Source organism: Hyperolius riggenbachi, chromosome 3, assembly GCF_040937935.1.
Source record: "Hyperolius riggenbachi isolate aHypRig1 chromosome 3, aHypRig1.pri, whole genome shotgun sequence".
Lineage (NCBI taxonomy): Eukaryota > Metazoa > Chordata > Amphibia > Anura > Hyperoliidae > Hyperolius > Hyperolius riggenbachi.
This window is the reverse complement of record NC_090648.1, coordinates 140376479-140397939: the sequence shown is the minus strand read 5'-3', so window position 1 is coordinate 140397939 and position 21461 is coordinate 140376479. Positions and strand designations below refer to the sequence as shown.

Below are 21461 nucleotides of genomic sequence, written 5' to 3'. Positions count from 1 at the left end.
ATCAGCGCTTGCCATGTTTGCATCAGCAAAGTAGATCATGTGTATTTCTGCGCATCTCCCGACTTTCTAATGCCTGGTACACATGATGCAATTTCCTGCCAGGTGGATGGGTAAAATTGATAATTTCCAGCATGTTCGATCTGTTCCTGATGGAGAACAGGATCGATTTTGTGCAGTGCAGATCTGAAAATCTATCTTTTTTTTATCAGGCGCAGATCGGATATGTAGGAAATTATTCTAAAACTCAAACATCTCTAGGAAAGCATGATGGACCCCCTTATGGTTCACACCTTGTTATGAGGGGGCACAAAAAACGGACTTTGTCCCCAGGTGCTGAAAACCCTAGCTACGCCTCTGTGTACATCTGATGACTTGGTAGCTTGACTTATTTCCTGTTGCTACCACTGGAGTTTAGGGCAGTTCAGAAACTCTTCCAGTACTGACTATTTCTAGGGTTTTTATTTCTCCCCAGGTTTTCCTGACAGTCCTAGCTAGCTTCACTCTCTGTAGTTCATTTACAAAGCCTTTGGCTGGACTTATTTGTGAGAACCTTGAACGTTTCAATCCAGAGCTTTCTTCATAGCTCCAACTTGTTTGTGTAGAGCATGTGCTGGCCAATTCCATTTCCTCGCCAGACTCTCAGTTCCTATGCTCTGTTGTTTCAATATTTGCAACTAATCTAGATTTATTATAACATCTGGCCCTCTTTCATTTAGAATTCTTTGGAGACGATAAATTTATGAATGTCTATGATTGGTAGCTCATATTTTTGGCAGTCCTCCACATTTTACACATGTACAGGAGATCAGATTTTTAGTTAATGTTAAAGAGTCTAGTTTTGATGTTTTTGGAGATATGTGTATTCGTCCACACCAGATACGTACAGCCAAAACCAAAAGCATTTGCTTCTTAATTCTATCTTTAAAAACTTCTCCAGCACCTTCTTTTTAGGTTATCATAATAACTTTGTAGGCAAAAGAGCTTGAACTATCTTGCTCCCTCCCTGCCACTTTAAAGACTGTATCTATATTTACATTAATTTCCATTTCTTTCTCTGTCTTGACAGATGATAGATGCGTTTACAACCAGTTTCAACAATGTTTCTTGCAAATCTCCTTCTCACTGTTCCAGGAAACAAATCAGCAATGTATAACCTTACAAACCTGTTATCCAGCCACCATAGCAATCCTGGTTTTTATTGGTGGCTGGATAATGTAATGGTTAATGGCTCGGGCTCTGCCTCTGACACAGAACACCTGGGTTTGAATCTCAGCTCTTCCTGTTCTACTGACAGCCGCTATTCAGTGAGGAGACCTTGGGCAAGACTCCCTATCCCTGCTACTGCCTACTGTGCGTGCCCTAGTGGCTGCATCTCTGGCGTTTTGAGTCCGCCAAGAAAAAAATGCGGTATAAATGTTCTGTGTCTTGTCTTCCTTTGACCACTCTTGTCATTGCTCATGATGACTCAGAATCACTAGGAATTATGTTTAGGCTTCCAGTGTGGTTACTAGTAAGCAGCCTCTTAACAGTCCTGCCCTCTTCTTGGCAATAGTTTTCTGAATGCCTACCACATTATATGCTATTCAGAAGCTTGAATTTTGTATTTGATTTTATATTTATGATCACAGTGTTTGTTGTTCAATAGCATAATGCTTACGTCATTTACACACCATATAGTTGTACCATAATGCTGTAGCACAGATTAATGCAAAGGTCATGAGGTATTAAGGTTCCTTAGTGCGAGCGCAGGAGATTTGGGCGCAGCGGGCACCACCATAGGCTGTAATAGGAATTACGGCTATAGCAGAGGTCACTGAGTAACGTCGGCGCCGTCATAAGATGGAGCGCAAATTACTTTTAAAACACTGTAATTTGGCTGCCAGCAATAGCTGGAGGCCGAATTACATCATTCCCTACCATCCATGGAGGAATAGTAATTAACGCCGCTGGGACTTGTGTGCAGAAGTGTGATCCGTATATCGGCTTTATCCTGCGGCCAAATCTCCCAGCGGCATATTCCTAGGTATGCCCTTAAAGAGAAACTCCGACCAAGAATTTAACTTTATCCCAATCAGTAGTTTATACCCCCTTTTACATGACAAATCTATTGCATTTCACAAACAGACCATCAGGGGGCGCTGTATGACTGATATTGTGGTGAAACCCCTCCCACAAGAAGCTCTGAGTACCGCGGTACTCTGGGCAAACTGCCACAATGTAACAATGTTCACAGACAGGAAATGGCTGTTTACAGCTGTCTGTAACAGCCAGAACAGCTAGAAACAGCTACATAACCTGCCCACAGTAACAATGTCACCATGTAATACATGTCAGAATGTGAATCTGGGAGAGGAAAGATTTTACAATAAACAAACACTGACTAAATCATTTATACATAATTATTGTAAAAATGAAGCACTTTTTTTATTACATTATTTTCACTGGAGTTCCTCTTTAAGGGGCCCATACACCTAATGATTTTCCCGCCGATATACAGCAGATTCGATCACTGTGATCGCGCAAACGTTGACAGAACAATCTATTTCCGTCCAAAATCAATCGCTCCCGTCGATCAGTCCGTGCGGAAGATTTCGCTCGATTTCTTGGTGGGTCAGGAGTGTGTCGATAGCGGTGTTCGAATGCCCGATGAGCGACGCTAGTGGCAATACATTACCAGCCCTGGCTGGCCTGAGTCCCCGCAGTCACCGCTGCTCCTTCTCCGCTGGGTTCCGGCTGGCTTTACTTACTTCCTGTCTGACAGGAAGTTTAAACAGTAGAGCGCCCTCTACTGTTTAAACTTCCCCAGACAGGAAGTTCAGTGAAGCTTCAGCCCTGGAGCCCAGAGCGGAGAAGAAGACAGCGGAGACCGGGGGACTCACGCCGGCCGGATCAGGTAATGTATGCGGGCGGGCGGCAGCAGCGGCAGCTTCACAGATGGTGAATCGATTTCATGCTGAAATCAATTCACAATCTGTTTGCAGTAAAGGCAGCCATATGATCCCTCTCTTATCAGATTCGATCAGAGAGGGATCTATCTGTTGGTCGATTTGATGGCAAATCAACCAGTGTATGGCCACCTTTAGTGAAGATATTACTTTGCAAGCGCCAGTCAAACCTCATGGATTTCTTACATGTGACAGTTATGACACACTATTTCCTTTTATCTACCAAAGAGGAAAGTCAAACACAGTTTAACATACACAAATATAATAAGCATGACTTTGAGGAGGGTGGAAAGGTCAAGTGTATGCCTGTGTGTATATGAAACAGTAGTTAGAAAATGTTCCATTCACAAGTGTCTGATGGCTTCCAGTGAATACACCAATGGAGCTGTCAGAGTGGTGATAGTATTTTTAAACCTGATGAATGATGCTCACCTGTATAAGACATACAGATAAAAGCCCCAAGAGCTGTTCTCTCCAGGTCAGTTTTATCGGCAGATAATAAAAGTCCTCCCAGTATCTATGTAAAGCAAAGGTACCCGTTTTTAATATATACAACATGGCTGTGAATTTATAAGCGGTAGCAGTGAACATGTTATATAGGGGCTTTGTAACTGGAGTGTTCAACTCCAAATGTACGCCATCCAGCATACCTGAAAAAATATCAGTGGTGTGAAAAGCTGTAGGAGGCTCACCGGGGCAGTTTGGAACATTATTCTTGTAGACATGGAAATCTGTACAACTACAAAGTCATGCACATAGCTACTCTAAAGTTAAAGAGGAACTGTAGTCAAAATAATAATGAATAAAATGGCTTTTTTTTTACAATATTAAAGTGGTTTAACACCCAGCATTTCAACTTTGCTTTAAAAGATTGCTTACAGCTTAGAAACTATTATTATTTGCAGAAATTCACTGAATGGGTTAAACATGACATTTTAGTGTTGCATTTAGCTAGAAATCCGTGTCTGTGCTGAGGTTTAGATACAAATGTATCTATTTTCAATGTAAATAAACAAACACCTCTCTGAGAGAGCACAGAGGGCTTCCCAGACAGGCTTTTCAGAGGTCTATTTGCATTCCAAACAAAGATACATTTGTATCTACACCTCAGCACGGATGCGGATTTCTAGCTAAATGCAACACTAAAATGTCATGTTTAACCCATTCAGTGAATTTCTGCTTAAAAAAAAATCTGGCATAATAGTTGCTAAGCTGTGTGTAATCTTTTAAAACAATGTTGAAATGCTGGGTGTTAGACCGCTTTAATTTATAAATTATTTAATAAGTGTTTGCCTGTTGTAAAATCTTCCCTCTCCCTGATTTACTTTCTTTAATGTATCATAGATGGCAACATCTTTAGTATTGGCAGGTGATCTCTGGGGAATGTTCGTTTGCTGAGAGTCCTGAAGCCAGCAGAAAATATCTCTGGTCTCCCAGAACAGGATTTTTAACGTAAAAGTGAGTCTACTGAATAATTTACTGCATTCTACTATATGTCGTTACAGTTCCTCTTTGATAACTGTTAATTCAATGACTTTAGCCTCATGCCCAAGCGGCTTTTTATATCACCTTCCATCTGAGTGCAGAGTGGCACCTGAGGTAGGTATTAAGCTTTGCTAGGGTTAGGAAGGTTAGAGATGGTGTGATCATCATTAGGTTTTAGACCAGTGTTAGGGTCAATTCTTGTTCACACTTATTTTGCATGCGTTTTCCTATGTATAATATGCACATTTGTACGTGTTAATGTGTCTGTGGCCACTAATAATACATGAAATGTAAACATTTGAGGCGTGAGCAGTAAAAAAAACATACGGCTCCCAAGTTTGTTTTCTGTGGATGGAATAATGTATCAGATGTGAGCAAGCCCATTGATTACATGGGCTGTAAGTTTAAAGCACTTGTATATTGTAGAAATATCTGAAATATTGAACACTTTGTGAACACGGTTTTCAAATAAGTTTATTGGTTACAGCTTGGTGAAAGTATGAGGATGGCTAAAGTCATACTAGTTACACACGATGCAATTTCCCGGCAGAGATGGGTAGTCTGATGGGAAGTTGCATCTTGTGTACAGTATATGTCCAAACTGCTACCAATCAATAATGGGATCAATTTTCAGATCATCTGGGAGAGGTGGCAGGGCTTCCCAAAACAGGCTGCATCTGAAGAAATAACAGCATAGGTTTGCAGAGCCTAATTGTAGGCAAAATACATATCTTGCATTCAAAACGATGCAACAAATTAACATTAATGGAGGATGTTTGCTTCCAAAAACTGTTTGCAAGCAGAGTGTTCCGTACTGGACCCTTCCACCGTGATGAGGCCATCATTCTGGAAGGGACCCTAACCTCTAACTGATTACCAAACAAGCATAGTGTGAAGCTGGCCATAAAATGGTTTACATTTTCAGATCATCACTTTACAAAATCAATCCAATCATCAATTGGGAGCAGATCAGACAAGTCGGCAGTAATCGGTATGACCCGTTGATCTGACGGGAAGTTGCACCGAGTGCACCTAGCATTAGAGACTGCTTAGGGATCATGTTAAAGGTTAGGTTAAGGGCTAAGGAATGATAAAAGGTTTCAAGCAGTAGGCACTTGGGAGGCAAAGAGTTAGGTGCAAGGTTAAGGCTTGGAGTGTCAAGGGGTGACGCGTAGTTATGAACAGGTTATATTTAGTGTTATGTGAAAGAGAGATGTAAGGTTCAGGAATAGGACAAGTGTGTGGTTGGGGTATGTGGAGAGGACAATGTGCAGCTGTGGTCCACAAGGGTGGCTGAAATAATGATATTACAGTATTTCCGTTACCCTGATATCCTAAACCCAGTTAAATGGATCTGCGGTTCTGGCACAGAAAACGCATGTATGCTTTTGATGCCGAAGCTAAACTGAGCTAATTTATTGAATGGCAAACTGATTTTAAACAGGCCAAATGAATGCAACTCATATGAAACTGAGGTCACGCGTTTTTCTAAAAGTGAGGAAACTAATGACCGTTCAATGTGACCAAAATATGTGCTAAAATATGGATTGAAGTGTAGTGCCAGTAGTTGTTGGCCCAGCCATGGAGGTAAAGTCTTTGATGTTTGTCTCAGAGTCCACCATCTGCTTGCTACCCATTGCTTTCCTGGTCAGCAGACCCCCAAGTCTCCTGAGCCATGTGCGCATGTCCTCTTTAAATGAAGGTGTGTATAGTCCATATACCAGGGGGTCAGTGCAGGTGTGAAGGAGACCAAAGAGAAACAGGCTGTGGTGGACGTATTCAGGGGTGAGAAGGATCATCTCTGGTTGGAACCAGTACCATATTCCTAAGAGATAATAAGGAGTCCAACAAATCATGAAGGATACCACAATAACCAGTGTCATCTTCATAGTTTTTAGCCTTGCTTTGGAGATGAGGTCATTCTTACTTCGTGCAAGCTCTGAGAAATTATAAAAACACACATCAGTTATAAATCAGTTGTTTGTAGGTCACTAGCTGAATTATCTTGGGGTCTCCGCTGCAAACAAACACATTCACTATAGCTCCTAAGTGATGAAAAGCATGTTAAATATTTTAAAGTACAGGTGCTTTACAATGTGTATAGAAACATCAGTGTAAAATGCTGCTGTCCTCTTGTACAAGCAAAAATATTTCAGCTAGACTGTAATTTGCTAAAACTCTCCACACTGCCCTGAACATAATTTGATGCATTATGAATTATTCAGATTTTAGATACAATAGTATCTGAATTTTCTGTGAATTTCAAAAATAAACATGTTCCACGTAGCTTTCAAATCACCTTAACTTTCTTTCAATCAGTGCTACCCATTTCCTGTTGTGCCGTGATAAAGAATGAAAGCAGTAAGTAGGGCTCTGCCCCAGAAACATAATGTTTCTCCACCCATCCTCACCTAGTTAATTATGCAGTTCCCTGCCCATATTTTGAATGCCATTGTCAATGTACTAGGTACACACTTATGCGTTGTCAGAGATGGCTCTTACGATAAGTGCAAGTTTTCAATTCAACCAATATCAAATCTGGGTTTTTCTCACACCCCTTCTGCTGGGAATACACGATTACTTTTTTTTCGGGAGATAGATAGCTTGATAGATAATGTGTATTTATTTTATAATAAAATAAAGCCTGTGTATATCTTGAGCTAGTAAGACCTGTCATCTGCAAACAGTATAACCTGCAGCTGCTGGTTTCCTCACTCTGAAAGAGCTGTCCAGATAAGATTCCAGTGTGTAGTCACCAGTACAGGTGTCACTTTTGGCTTCCGACCATGTCCTCTTAGATTTCCCACAGTGCGGAACATCTTGAATTTTTTAATAATACTTTGCACTGAAGCCACTGGAACTTGAAAACATTTAGAAATGGCCTTGTAGCCCTTTCCTGACTTGTGAGCAGCCACAATGCGCAGCTGCAGGTCCTTACTGAGCTCCTTTGTCTTAGCCATGACTGTCTACAAACCAACTGCAGAGAGCTGCTGTTTTTCACCTGTTGAGTTGATTAAAACAGCTGTTCCCAATTAATCAGGGTAAATAGGATGCGTTACAACAGCGAGACAGTTTGTGAAGGGTATGAATGAATAATTTTGGACTGGACACTTTTGCTCAAATGTAAATAAAAACTGATGCTGTCTTATTATCTTTTGGGAGACACCTATGTCATTTCCCATCAAAAAATGACTTGCTGGTTGAATAAAAGTAACTTTAAGTCAAAATATGCCAGAGGTATGAATAATTATAAGCAGCACGGTAGCAACTAACAACATGATAACTCCAGATAATAACAAATGTTGCCATTGTGTACCCCTGATGCCTAACCCTGAGCGCACCCTACTGGTGCTGCCTAACCCTAATACCCCTCAGTGTGCCTGACATTAAGACCCCCCCCCCCTGGTGGTTCCCAACCCTAAGATCACCCTGGTGGTGCTTAAAGGGAACCTAAACTGAGAAGGATATGGTTTTTTCCTTTTAAAATAATAAAAGTTGCCTGACTCTCCTGCTGATCATGTGTCTCTAATACTTTTAGCCATAGCCCCTGAACAAGCATGCAGATCAGGTGCTCTGACTGAAGTCAGACTGGATTAGCTGCATGCTTGTTTTATATGTGTGATTCAGTCACTGCTGCAGCCAAAGAGATCAGCAGGACTACCAGGCAACTGGTATTGTTTAAAAGGAAACATCCATATCCCTCTCAGCTAAGGTTCCCTTTAAACCTAAGACCCTTCCTAGTGGTGTCTAACCCTAACCCCCCTGGTTTTTCCTAACCCTAAACGCCACCCGAACCTTTCCTCTCCCTCTACCACAAAGCCGCAATATGCGGCAAAAATAGGTAACTCTCTGTAAATCTTAGTACCGACATTTGATATTATTATTGCTGCTAATCGGGCACCATTATAAAAGATTACGGCAAAGAAGGCAGATAGAGGCGCCCGGAGGTGCCCGATAGCGGCTGCCGCTGTGCACCCAAATTTCCTCTCTTTGCAGCTAATCGCGGCTTTTATTATGGGCTCCTATGGCAGCCCTATTTTTTTTTCGAAAGAGCTCCAGCGCCTTTTTTTCTGCTTCTTCTATGTTCCCCTTCTTGTAACAATTGCTTCCATATGTCCCCCTAAAAACTAGTGCTGCCCTACGTGTCATCTGATAACCAGTGTGGCCGTCGACCAGTTATGCCCCTCCGATAATAACTTAATGATATTATGCCCCAACATAAATAACTTGGAAGGCCATTTGAAATGCTTTATTTTATTATGCACGTGGCACTTGAATGGTAAACTATTATTTTCCCTGAGATTCTGCATGGCAAAGTGAATGAACAACTGTGTTGCAGATGACCATGAGCCTAGATCTTTTTTTTTTTAGTGTTTTTCCATTCCAACATGCGTTACAAATGTATGTAGAGCTCTTAGTCACCTAGGGGAACCATAGGAATAGGGGAATTGTAAATGCATTTTGCTGCACTTCCTGAGGAAAGACTCTGAGCAACAAGTCATTACCCCCCTGTCATTCGCTATAACATAAATGAGGTTTGCAAGCTCCCTCTTAGCCTGACTTAAGAGGGATGTTGTAAACCCAATTAGCAGCCTTTCTTTACATCCTAAAGCCTAGATAAACTCGGACTGTGCAGATATTGGGCCATAGCAGGGAATCCCTGAGAAGCTTTACGTCAAGTTGGATAGTCAAAGAGGATTTTCATGTTCTCACTTCTGCGCTGACATCTTTCACTCTATTCTACCATTCATGGGGAACACGTGGTCTCTGGTGACAAAATCTGGGTTATTAACCAGTTCCCCACCACATGTTATTGTCCCTTGAAAACATCATGCTCCTCCCATTAATTCGCTTATAACTTTATCGCTTATAACTTTATCCCCACTTATCACACTAAAATGATCTATACATTATTTTTTTCGACACAAATTAGGCTTTCTTTAAGTGGTACATTTTGCTTAAAAAAAATGTTTTATTATATGCCTTTTAATGGGAATAATAGGAAAATTTTTTTAAAAATTATTGTTTCTCAATTTTCAGCCATTATAGTTTTAAAATAAAATGTGCTATGATAGATAAAACCCATGCTTTTTATTTGCCCATTTGTCCTTGTTGATACAACGTTTAAATTGTGTCCCTAGTACAATGTATGTGGACAATATTTTATTTGGAAATAAAGGTGTATTTTTTCCATTTGTGTTTCTTTAAACTACGGAAGATGAATAATTACGGTACAATGATCAATACAAATTGCTTAGCTTTGTTAATAAGTATGTCATAAGGGTATATCACTGTGTCCCTAAAGTAACTATTTAAGATTCTTTGAATGCTGTCACTTTTTTTGTTTTAAGCAAGGTAACCATAGTGGAGAGGGAAATAAGGGGTTAAAATTGGGGACATTTTATTTATTTAACATTAGTATGTGCATTTTTATTTTTGGCCACTGGATGTCGCCACACGATCCTGTGTCAGTACACAGGAATTAGTGTAAAACTGTGTCTTTTACTTTTGTTTTGTAAATGCCCATCGGCATGATCTGATTGATGCCAGATGATCATTCACTACTGGCAATCTGCTCAGTGAATGGCAACACATGTTCCTATTCCCCAATCAGTACTGTACCATGGGGGGGTCGCAGGTGCGAGTGTCAGCGCATGCACGGGCGCGCGCTACTGTAAACTGCAGGATACATGTATCTACGCCCCTGGAGCTGAAGTGAAGTCCACAGGGGCGTACATACACTGTCTAGCCGTGCTGTATTAGTTAAATATACTTAAAGAGGCACTGTAGTTGCATATAGTAGACTGCAGTAAATTATTCAGGATTCCCACTTGTACAATAATTTTCCTAGTTTCAACATCAGAAACCCTTCCTATATCTATATATTGCTGTATATTGTATGTGACCCCGCCCTCCCCGTGATGCTTAGCCTCAGGCTGTTTAGTTTTGCGGAATTCTCAACCCAGAGCATTCTGGGAGACTGGGTATTATTTGTATTGGCTTTGGAGCTCTCAGTCAACAAATATTCTGCAGAGATCACCTGACAGGACTAAAGATGTTGCCAATAGTGATACATTTCAGAATGTAAATCAGGGTGAGGAAAGGTTTTACAATGGCAAACACTTACTAAATATACTAAATAATTTATGAATGAATATTGTAAAAAACATAAACAAAAAAAAAAAAAAAACATTTTATTCATTATGTTATTTTCACTACAGTTCCCCTTTAATACATTTGGTTAATAATACACAATGGTCCTAATTTACTATGGTCTCCTGAGCTTCAAATCATTGGAGAAAGCATTACCCAGAAAACCTGTGTTTATTATTAACAAATGTCTCTACAGGCTTCTTATCCATGCAACATGGCTATGGTCATGACAGGTTGTGGTTGGAGCCAAAAAATGGTAAATTTAGCAGGGGTGTAACTACAATTCAGTTTCGGCCAACCCCCAGCAAAATCTTTGTATCAATTCCATTTCTGTGGAATAAAAAAAAATAAGGCCCAAACTGCCATACAAACAGCCACACATAAGGTAATGAAATAGTGTATGTACTGTTTTGCACAACAATCGTAATCATATGGATGTTTTCTGTTCTTCATCCTAAAGGTGAGTGCTAAATCTGACAAAGGCGTGTTGCCTATGCAGCACCAAAAAAAAATGGCAGGGATAGTTCACTGGCGCTTTCCACAGAAATGTAATTTCTCCTCTGTGTTGTGCATAATGTGAATGGACCGTAAGGTGATCACGCCTCTTCTACTAGCTTTCATTGGTTCTTGAAAAACTGGTCTTATGCTTGGAATACACAATACAATTTTTCAGCAGATTTACTGTCCGATTGTTTTTCCATTCGATTTTCTGATTGATTTCCATTCATTTCTATGAGAAATCGATCAGAAAAACGATCGAAAATCAGATCGGACCTGTCAGAAATGATCTATCGAACCATCTATCTGGCAGAAAATCTCATGGTGTATTCCCAGCATTAGGTTACATACCTGTTTGAGATTAAAAATAAAGGTATTTGGGTTTATTCATTTTGACAAGTAGAGCATATTTAACCTGTCAGGGAAGCAATCTAAAAATCATCATGAAAACTTTCACACAATTTAAGCTGACAGCACACATCAACTCATATGTGATGATATTAATGATTCAATTTATTGCAACTGAATTGAATTCTCATCCGTGGTTGACTCAATGTAACTACACTGATTGCAGCTGTGTTATTGTGTTAGTATCATTAACCCCTTCGGGACCGGTTGCCTTAAGGACCAGGCATTTTACATGCGGGAGGGGTATGGGTTTGGGGGTTCAGGCAGCCGATCCCTGCTGGGGTTTGCTGGGCTGTGTATCCCCCCCTTCTTCCAGATGTCCCCCCTTCGCCAGCAGCCTTTACTCACCTCCCAGGCTCCAGCGATGAGCAGCTGTAGACACCTCCGCTCTCGCTGGCTTCCCGGCTCGTACTGCCGCTAAGTGCCAGTGCTCTAACGAATTAACCCACACCGTCGAGCTAACCTACTTCCCATAGACTTAACTATTCCATCCCCTTCCCTAACCCTTAACCCTCCTGCTATGCGTTTGTCACTGGATGTAGGAAGATCAGATGGGTAGGTTATTTCATTGGCACACCGGGTCCCGGCTTGATGATGTCATCAAGCCGGGACCCGGCACTTAGCATCAATACAGCAGGGATGCTGGCCAGAGCGTAGGGGAGCGCCGATCGTCGGGGGAACGGCAAGAAGGTGAGTGGATCCTCTTCTTTCCCCCCCACCGCCGTAGCTCTATAAGTGATCACTATGATCCGCCGGCGATCATAGTGATCACGTGATCAGAAGCCATGCGCGATGGCTTCTGATCACTGAGGGGGGATGTCAGCTGTCATATGACAGCTTAATCTCCACTCTCCGGTGCGCACGACCGCGTCGGGACGGTTCGTAATCGTGGACGTTGAATCTACGTCTAGTCAGGGCGGCAGCACCACCTGCTGGACGTAGATTCAAACTATGTCAATCCGCAAAAGGTTAAAATGGCTTAGTTTAGAATGGAATATTCTTTTTACTTGCACTGCCAACATTGTTATAGGATTAGCTTTTGGGATCCCTGCTATTGTCAAAATAACTAAGCACTGAATTGTAACACCTGAATTTACAGAGACAGTTGTCGGGAAAAGGCCACAAAAGGCTGGGCCTTGGGCAGCAAGCCCAAGAGGGCACCTGGTCATGAAAAAGAGGTTGATATATATGAAAGAAGTGGCTGGAAATGGGGAGAATCGTAAGAAAAAGGAAATCTAATATTCATGCAAGCTGTTCAAGAAAGAGAGGGGCTGCAGTACATAGATGCACATGGAAGAGGGGGCTGCAAATGGAATAGGAGGGGCGCTGCTGCACATTGAAGGGGAGTCACAGTACATTTGGCCCAGGGACAGAAAATATATGAATCCGGCCTTGGCAGTCATATCAGTCAATGGAACATATTCACTAAACTGCAGTAATGAGAATAACTTGTTTACTTACGATGATGAGTAGAACGTAATGCATTGTATGTAATGTAGTTATTTAGGCTCTACTCATGGTACGCAAGACTTTATGCATCACATTTTAGTGAATATACCCCAATGTGAAACTATAGCAAGAATATAAACAGTCATAAATAAGAGTTTAGGAATGCGTAGCACATGATCATCTGATTATAAAGAAGCAGTTCTCTCGCTCCATATAGCAATATAACACCAGAAACTGTGCAATCACAACCTCATCCAGACCGTTTATTGTCAAAAGATTATAAACTTGTTCACCCAGTATTGTGGCATATATCATGCTACAGACGTGATTTGGGAAGCTATATTGCGGTAACCTCACAGAAACTACAAAAAAAATCTGAATAATTTATTTTGCCAAGCATGACCGGGTCATGCCCGGGATTGGGTTGGCACATACATAACTCACCACATCATATTAACAATGTACAATGCAAAGACAAAAGACAATACAGTAACAATCACCTACCATGGAGACACACCAAAGAGGTGACACAGTAAGGTGTGCCACATTCGTTACAGGTCTTGCAGACAGAGTGCTAAACTGCATTAAAACAATGTAACAGAACACGGATGGTGATTGTTTTAATATTGGCCATGACTTTTCCAAAACAAATGATCAAAACATGACTGTTATAGTTTTGTAGGGTCATTTAAAAATGCTCATGAAAGAAAGACATTTGAAATCAAAAGATCCGGGTCTCAACATTGATCTGGACTTTCTAAGCCTCCATCTAACAATTTCAAAACTAGTTGTATCCCTGTGATAATCTTTCCTGCCACATTCCTGAACTCCTATTTATGATTGTTTGTACTAGTGCTACATTCCCACATGGAAACAGAAAGAATTGAATCAGGATGATATCATTTATTGGCTAACTTACAAAATTTAGACCATAAAGCAACCCTGAAGCTAAAAATCTTAGTGAATGAATAGAGTTGGGCCGAACGGTTCGCCGGCGAACGGGGTTCGCGCGAACTTAGGTGGTTCGCGTGCGGGTACCGCACGCGAACCTTTTGCGGAAGAAGTTCGGTTCGCCCCATAATGCACCTGAGGGTCAACTTTGACCCTCTACATCACAGTCAGCAGGCCCAGTGTAGCCAATTAGGCTACACTAGCCCCTGGAGCCCCACCCCCCCTTATATAAGGCAGGCAGCGGCGGCCATTACGGCCACTCGTGTGCCTGCATTAGTCAGAGTAGGGCGAGCTGCTGCAGACTGTCTCTCAGGGAAAGATTAGTTAGGCTTAACTTCTTCCTGGCTGCATACCTGTTCTGTTCAGTGAGCCCTCAGCCCACTGCATACCTGTACTGTGATCCTGCCACTGCATAGCTGTTCAGTGATCCTGCCACAGCATACCTGTTCTGTTCAGTGAGCCCCCAGCCCACTGCATACCTGTACTGTGATCCTGCCACTGCATACCTGTTCAGTGATCCTGCCACAGCATACCTGTTCTGTTCAGTGAGCCCTCAGCCCACTGCATACCTGTACTGTGATCCTGCCACTGCATACCTGTTCAGTGATCCTGCCACAGCATACCTGTTCTGTTCAGTGAGCCCTCAGCCCACTGCATACCTGTACTGTGATCCTGCCACTGCATAGCTGTTCAGTGATCCTGCCACAGCATACCTGTTCTGTTCAGTGAGCCCTCAGCCCACTGCATACCTGTACTGTGATCCTGCCACTGCATACCTGTTCAGTGATCCTGCCACAGCATACCTGTTCTGTTCAGTGAGCCCTCAGCCCACTGCATACCTGTACTGTGATACTGCCACTGCATACCTGTTCAGTGATCCTGCCACAGCATACCTGTTCTGTTCAGTGAGCCCTCAGCCCACTGCATACCTGTACTGTGATACTGCCACTGCATAGCTGTTCAGTGATCCTGCCACAGCATACCTGTTCTGTTCAGTGAGCCCCCAGCCCACTGCATACCTGTACTGTGATCCTGCCACTGCATACCTGTTCAGTGATCCTGCCACAGCATACCTGTTCTGTTCAGTGAGCCCTCAGCCCACTGCATACCTGTACTGTGATCCTGCCACTGCATACCTGTTCAGTGATCCTGCCACAGCATACCTGTTCTGTTCAGTGAGCCCTCAGCCCACTGCATACCTGTACTGTGATCCTGCCACTGCATAGCTGTTCAGTGATCCTGCCACAGCATACCTGTTCTGTTCAGTGAGCCCTCAGCCCACTGCATACCTGTACTGTGATCCTGCCACTGCATACCTGTTCAGTGATCCTGCCACAGCATACCTGTTCTGTTCAGTGAGCCCTCAGCCCACTGCATACCTGTACTGTGATACTGCCACTGCATACCTGTTCAGTGATCCTGCCACAGCATACCTGTTCTGTTCAGTGAGCCCTCAGCCCACTGCATACCTGTACTGTGATACTGCCACTGCATACCTGTTCAGTGATCCTGCCACAGCATACCTGTTCTGTTCAGTGAGCCCTCAGCCCACTGCATACCTGTACTGTGATCCTGCCACTGCATACCTGTTCAGTGATCCTGCCACAGCATACCTGTTCTGTTCAGTGAGCCCTCAGCCCACTGCATACCTGTACTGTGATCCTGCCACTGCATAGCTGTTCAGTGATCCTGCCACAGCATACCTGTTCTGTTCAGTGAGCCCTCAGCCCACTGCATACCTGTACTGTGATCCTGCCACTGCATAGCTGTTCAGTGATCCTGCCACAGCATACCTGTTCTGTTCAGTGAGCCCCCAGCCCACTGCATACCTGTACTGTGATCCTGCCACTGCATACCTGTTCAGTGATCCTGCCACAGCATACCTGTTCTGTTCAGTGAGCCCTCAGCCCACTGCATACCTGTACTGTGATCCTGCCACTGCATACCTGTTCAGTGATCCTGCCACAGCATACCTGTTCTGTTCAGTGAGCCCTCAGCCCACTGCATACCTGTACTGTGATCCTGCCACTGCATACCTGTTCAGTGATCCTGCCACAGCATACCTGTTCTGTTCAGTGAGCCCTCAGCCCACTGCATACCTGTACTGTGATCCTGCCACTGCATAGCTGTTCAGTGATCCTGCCACAGCATACCTGTTCTGTTCAGTGAGCCCTCAGCCCACTGCATACCTGTACTGTGATCCTGCCACTGCATACCTGTTCAGTGATCCTGCCACAGCATACCTGTTCTGTTCAGTGAGCCCTCAGCCCACTGCATACCTGTACTGTGATCCTGCCACTGCATAGCTGTTCAGTGATCCTGCCACAGCATACCTGTTCTGTTCAGTGAGCCCTCAGCCCACTGCATACCTGTACTGTGATCCTGCCACTGCATAGCTGTTCAGTGATCCTGCCACAGCATACCTGTTCTGTTCAGTGAGCCCCCAGCCCACTGCATACCTGTACTGTGATCCTGCCACTGCATACCTGTTCAGTGATCCTGCCACTGTATACCTGTTCTGTGAACCCGCCACTGTATACCTGTTCTGTTCAGTGGACCCGCCACTGTATACCTGTTCTGTGAACCCGCCACTGTATACCTGTTCTGTTCAGTGGACCCGCCACTGTATACCTGTTCTGTGAACCCGCCACTGTATACCTGTTCTGTTCAGTGGACCCGCCACTGTATACCTGTTCTGTGAACCCGCCACTGTATACCTGTTCTGTTCAGTGGACCTGCCACTGTATACCTGTTTAGTGAACACGCCACTGCATACCTGTTGTGTTCAGTGAACCTGCCACTGCATACCTGTTCTGTGAACCCGCCACTGTATACCTGTTTTGTTCAGTGGACCCACCACTGTATACCTGTTCTGTGAACCCGCCACTGTATACCTGTTCTGTTCAGTGGACCTGCCACTGTATACCTGTTTAGTGAACACGCCACTGCATACCTGTTGTGTTCAGTGAACCCGCCACTGTATACCTGTACTGTTCAGTGAACCCACCGCATCAGTGCGCATACCTGTGCAGTTAAGTGAACCCACCTACCTACGTGAGTGCACGCAGTGTGATATACCACTCCGTGCATACCCGATATGGACAAAACAGGTAGAGGAAGAGGTAGTGGCAGAGGCAGAGGAAGGCCACCCGGCAGGTCTGCGCGAGGTCGTGTAAATGTAATTTCGTGTGGACCTGGCCCACAGTACAGTGCTCGGAAGAAGGCACGTCCCATCACCTCCCAAGATTGTCAGGACGTGGTTGAGTATTTAGCGACACAGAACACCTCATCTTGCTCAGCCACCAGCGCTACTACTAGCACCACTTCCGCTGCATTTGACACTTCGCAAGAATTATTTAGTGGTGGTGAAATCACTGATGCACAGCCATTGTTACAGCCAGATGAATTTTCACCAGCTCATATGTCTGCGTTACGCGACAACACTATGGATGTAACGTGTAAGGAGGATGAAGGACCTACACATTTGGATTTTTCTGAGGCAAGCGAAGCTGGGCAGGATGATTACGATGATGACGATGATAGGGATCCTCTGTATGTTCCCAATAGAGGAGATGAAGAGGGGGACAGTTCAGAGGGGGAGTCAGAGAGTAGTAGGAGGATAGAAGTTGCTGAAAGAAGCTGGGGCAGCTCTTCGTCAGAAACAGCTGGTGGCAGAGTCCGGCACCATGTATCGCCAGATTCGCCACCTATGTACAGCCAGCCAACTTGCCCTTCAGCATCAGCTGCTGAGGTGCCCACATCCCAGGGTGGCTCAGCGGTGTGGAAATTTTTTAATGTGTGTGCCTCAGATCGGACCAAAGCCATCTGTTCGCTCTGCCAACAAAAATTGAGCCGTGGAAAGGCCAACACTCACGTAGGGACAAGTGCCTTACGAAGGCACCTGCAGAAAAGGCACAAACAGCAATGGGATGGCCACCTGAGCAAAAGCAGCAGCAGCACACAAAAGCAAAGTCACCCTCCTTCTCCTCTTCCTCCTTCAGGTGCATCATCTGCTTATGCCGCTCTCTCCCTTGCACCTTCACAGGCACCCTCCTCCACTCCGCCTCTGCCCTTGAGCGGTTCCTGCTCCTCTGCCCACAGCAGCAGTCAGGTGTCCGTGAAGGAAATGTTTGAGCGGAAGAAGCCACTTTTGGCCAGTCACCCCCTTGCCCGGCGTCTGACAGCTGGCGTGGCGGAACTGTTAGCTCGCCAGCTGTTACCATACCGGCTGGTGGACTCTGAGGCCTTCCGTAAATTTGTGGCCATCGGAACACCGCAGTGGAAGATGCCAGGCCGCACTTATTTTTCCAGAAAGGCCATACCCCAACTGCACCGTGAAGTTGAGAGGCAAGTGGTGTCATCTCTTGCGAAGAGCGTTGGGTCAAGGGTACACCTGACCACGGATGCCTGGTCTGCCAAGCACGGGCAGGGCCGCTACATTACCTACACAGCCCATTGGGTGAACCTGGTGGTGAACGATGGCAAGCAGAAAGCGGCGGACCAAATTGTGACACCTCCACGGCTTGCAGGCAGGCCTCCTGCCACCTCCTCTCCTCCTGCTACATGCTCTTCGCTGTCCTCCTCCTCCTCCTTGGCTGAGTGGCAGTTCTCCTCTCCAGCTACACAGCCCCAGCTCCGCAGGGCCTATGCTGCATGCCAGGTACGACGGTGTCACGCCATCTTAGACATGGCTTGTCTCAAAGCGGAGAGTCACACTGGAGCAGCTCTCCTGGCTGCTCTTAAGAAACAGGTGGATGAGTGGCTGACCCCGCACCACCTGGAGATAGGCAACGTGGTGTGCGACAACGGCAGCAATCTGCTTGCCGCTTTGCATATGGGGAAGCTGACACACATACCCTGCATGGCACATGTCATGAATCTGGTGGTTCAAAGATTTGTGGCAAAGTACCCTGGCTTAGCGGATGTCCTGAAGCAGGCCAGGAAGTTCTGTGGGCATTTGAGGCGCTCTTACACAGCCATGGCACGATTTGCAGAAATTCAGCGTAAAAACAACATGCCGGTGAGACGCCTCATTTGCGATAGCCCCACTCGCTGGAACTCGACCCTCCTCATGTTCTCCCGCCTGCTAGAACAGAAGAAAGCCGTCACCCAGTACCTCTACAACTGGAGTAGAACGAAACAGTCTGGGAAGATGGGGATGTTCTGGCCCGACAACTGGACAATGATGAAAAATGCATGCAGGCTCATGCGGCCGTTTGAGGAGGTGACCAACCTGGTGAGCCGCAGTGAGGGCACCATCAGCGACTTAATTCCCTACGCGTACTTCTTGGAGCGTGCTGTGCGTAGAGTGGCGGATGAAGCTGCGAATGAGCGTGACCAGGAACCGTTACGGCAGGAACAGGCATGGGACCAATTTTCATCAGACCCAGCTGTTTCCTCAACACCTGCGGCAGCACAGAGGGGGGAGGAGGAGGAAGAAGAGAGGTCATGTGCAGAAGATGAGTCAGACTCAGAGGATGATGAGCAAGGTGTTTCTTTGGGGGAGGAGGAGGAGGAGGAGGGGACAGCGGCAGGAGAACAACCGCAGCAGGCGTCGCAGGGGGCTTGTGCTGCGCAACCTTCCCGTGGTATTGTTCGCGGCTGGGGGGAGGAGGTTGACTTACCTGACGTCACTGAGGAAGAGCAAAAGGAGATGGAGGGTACTGGATCCGACTTTGTGCAGATGTCGTCTTTTATGCTGTCCTGCCTGTTGAGGGACCCCCGTATAAAAAACCTCAAGGGGAATGAGCTGTACTGGGTGGCCACACTACTAGACCCTCGGTACAGGCACAAAGTGGCGGACCTGTTACCAACTCACCGGAAGGTGGAAAGGATGCAGCACATGCAGAACCAGCTGTCAACTATGCTTTACAATGCCTTTAAGGGTGATGTGACGGCACAACGCCAGCAAGGTACCACTGCCACTAATCCTCCTCCCGTGTCCACGCAGTCAAAGACAGGACGCTCCAGCGATCTCATGGTGATGTCGGACATGCGGACGTTCTTTAGTCCAACGCCTCGCCGTAGCCCTTCCGGATCCACCCTCCACCAACGCCTGGAACGGCAGGTAGCCGACTACCTGGCCTTAAGTGTGGATGTAGACACTGCTGTGAACAGCGATGAGGAACCCTTGAACTACTGGGTGCGCAGGCTTGACCTGTGGCCAGAGCTGTCCCAATTTGCCATCCAACTTCTCTCCTGCCCTGCCGCAAGCGTCCTCTCAGAAAGGACCTTCAGCGCAGCTGGAGGCATTGTCACAGAGAAGAGAAGTCGCCTAAGTCACAAAAGTGTTAAGTACCTCACCTTTATAAAAATGAATGAGGCATGGATCCCGGAGGGCTGCTGCCCGCCCCAAGACTAAGTCAGTCCCCGCACATACAGCATCTCTGCCTGCACGCCGTGTGACTGGCTGCCTGGCCTGCCCCAAGAAGACTAAGTCGCTCCCAGTCCCTCCACACAGCATGTCTGCCTGCAGGCCGCTTCACTACCTTCTCCGCCACCACCAACAGGGTCCGGGACTCCAGGCGGATTGCTGAATTTTTTAGGCCGCTGCTAGCAGCGGCCGCTGTAATAATTTTTCGGGTGCGTGTACATGACTGCCTAATTTTTCTGGCTGCACTGCGGGCAGCTGCAACAACAAAAGAAAAGGCATGAACATGCGCCCATTCCCCTTCGTGATCATTACCTTGCCGTGGTGAAGGGGCTTGCGTATCACAATGGAGCAATGACCGGCGCCTAGATGAGTGTCTCGGGGGGCACACCCACGATAATAAGGTCGTTGCCTCATTGTGGTCAGACCAAATTTGATCAGCTGGACAGTCACTGTTCTGTCATTCAGCTACATCAGCCAGGTGACTGACCATATGGGCTGTAAAGCCACCAAAACCTGCACTCTCGCCATGGTGCGCACCAGTCCAGCACGGCCGTCACTACACAAACAGCTGTTTGCGGTGCGTTACACGATGAGTTTGGTGCGTCAGTGTGAAGCAGTACCTTAATTACACTACCTGATTGATGTATACACATGCAAGATGTTTGAAAGCACTTTAGGCCTGTCATTTAACATTCAATGTGATTTCTGCCCTTAAAACGCTGCTTTGCGTCAAATCCAGATTTTTCCCGGGGACTTTTGGCATGTATCCCACTCCGCCATCCCCCCCTCCAGGTGTTAGACCCCTTGAAACATCTTTTCCATCACTTTTGTGGCCAGCATAATTAATTTTTTTTTTCAAAGTTCGCATCCCCATTGAAGTCTATTGCGGTTCGCGAACTTTAACGCGAACCGAACCTTTCGCGAAAGTTCGCGAACCCGGTTCGCGAACCGAAAATCGGAGGTTCGGCCCAACTCTATGAATGAAGCCATTCGTGAGCTAGATAACTTGCTACTGATCATCCTCTTACTGCCTGTTCGCTTTTGTTTTTGAGCTCTTCAATATTCTACGGGCCTCTCAGTCAAATATCCTCCAGGAAGTGCCCATGGCTGTGCACAAGCACTATGTGAGTTCCAAACTGGGCATGTCCAGTAAAAGAAAGCATTTGTGCGCAAAAGAAAGAAGACACACACAAGCACTT

At 45.4% G+C, this 21461-nt stretch overlaps 1 protein-coding gene across 2 annotated transcripts in view; it reads right to left on the bottom strand.

Moving 5' to 3' along the window:
- Positions 1 to 4186: 4186 nt before the first annotated feature.
- The window catches only part of LOC137561174 (gonadotropin-releasing hormone II receptor-like), a 75200-nt gene continuing 57925 nt past the window's right edge, over positions 4187 to 21461 (bottom strand). For both annotated transcript variants that reach the window (XM_068272433.1, XM_068272432.1), the window contains exon 5: positions 4187 to 6369. In XM_068272433.1, coding sequence (XP_068128534.1) covers positions 5966 to 6369 — 404 coding nt within the window. In that variant the 3' untranslated portion in view covers positions 4187 to 5965. The remainder of the gene's footprint in view (positions 6370 to 21461) is intronic.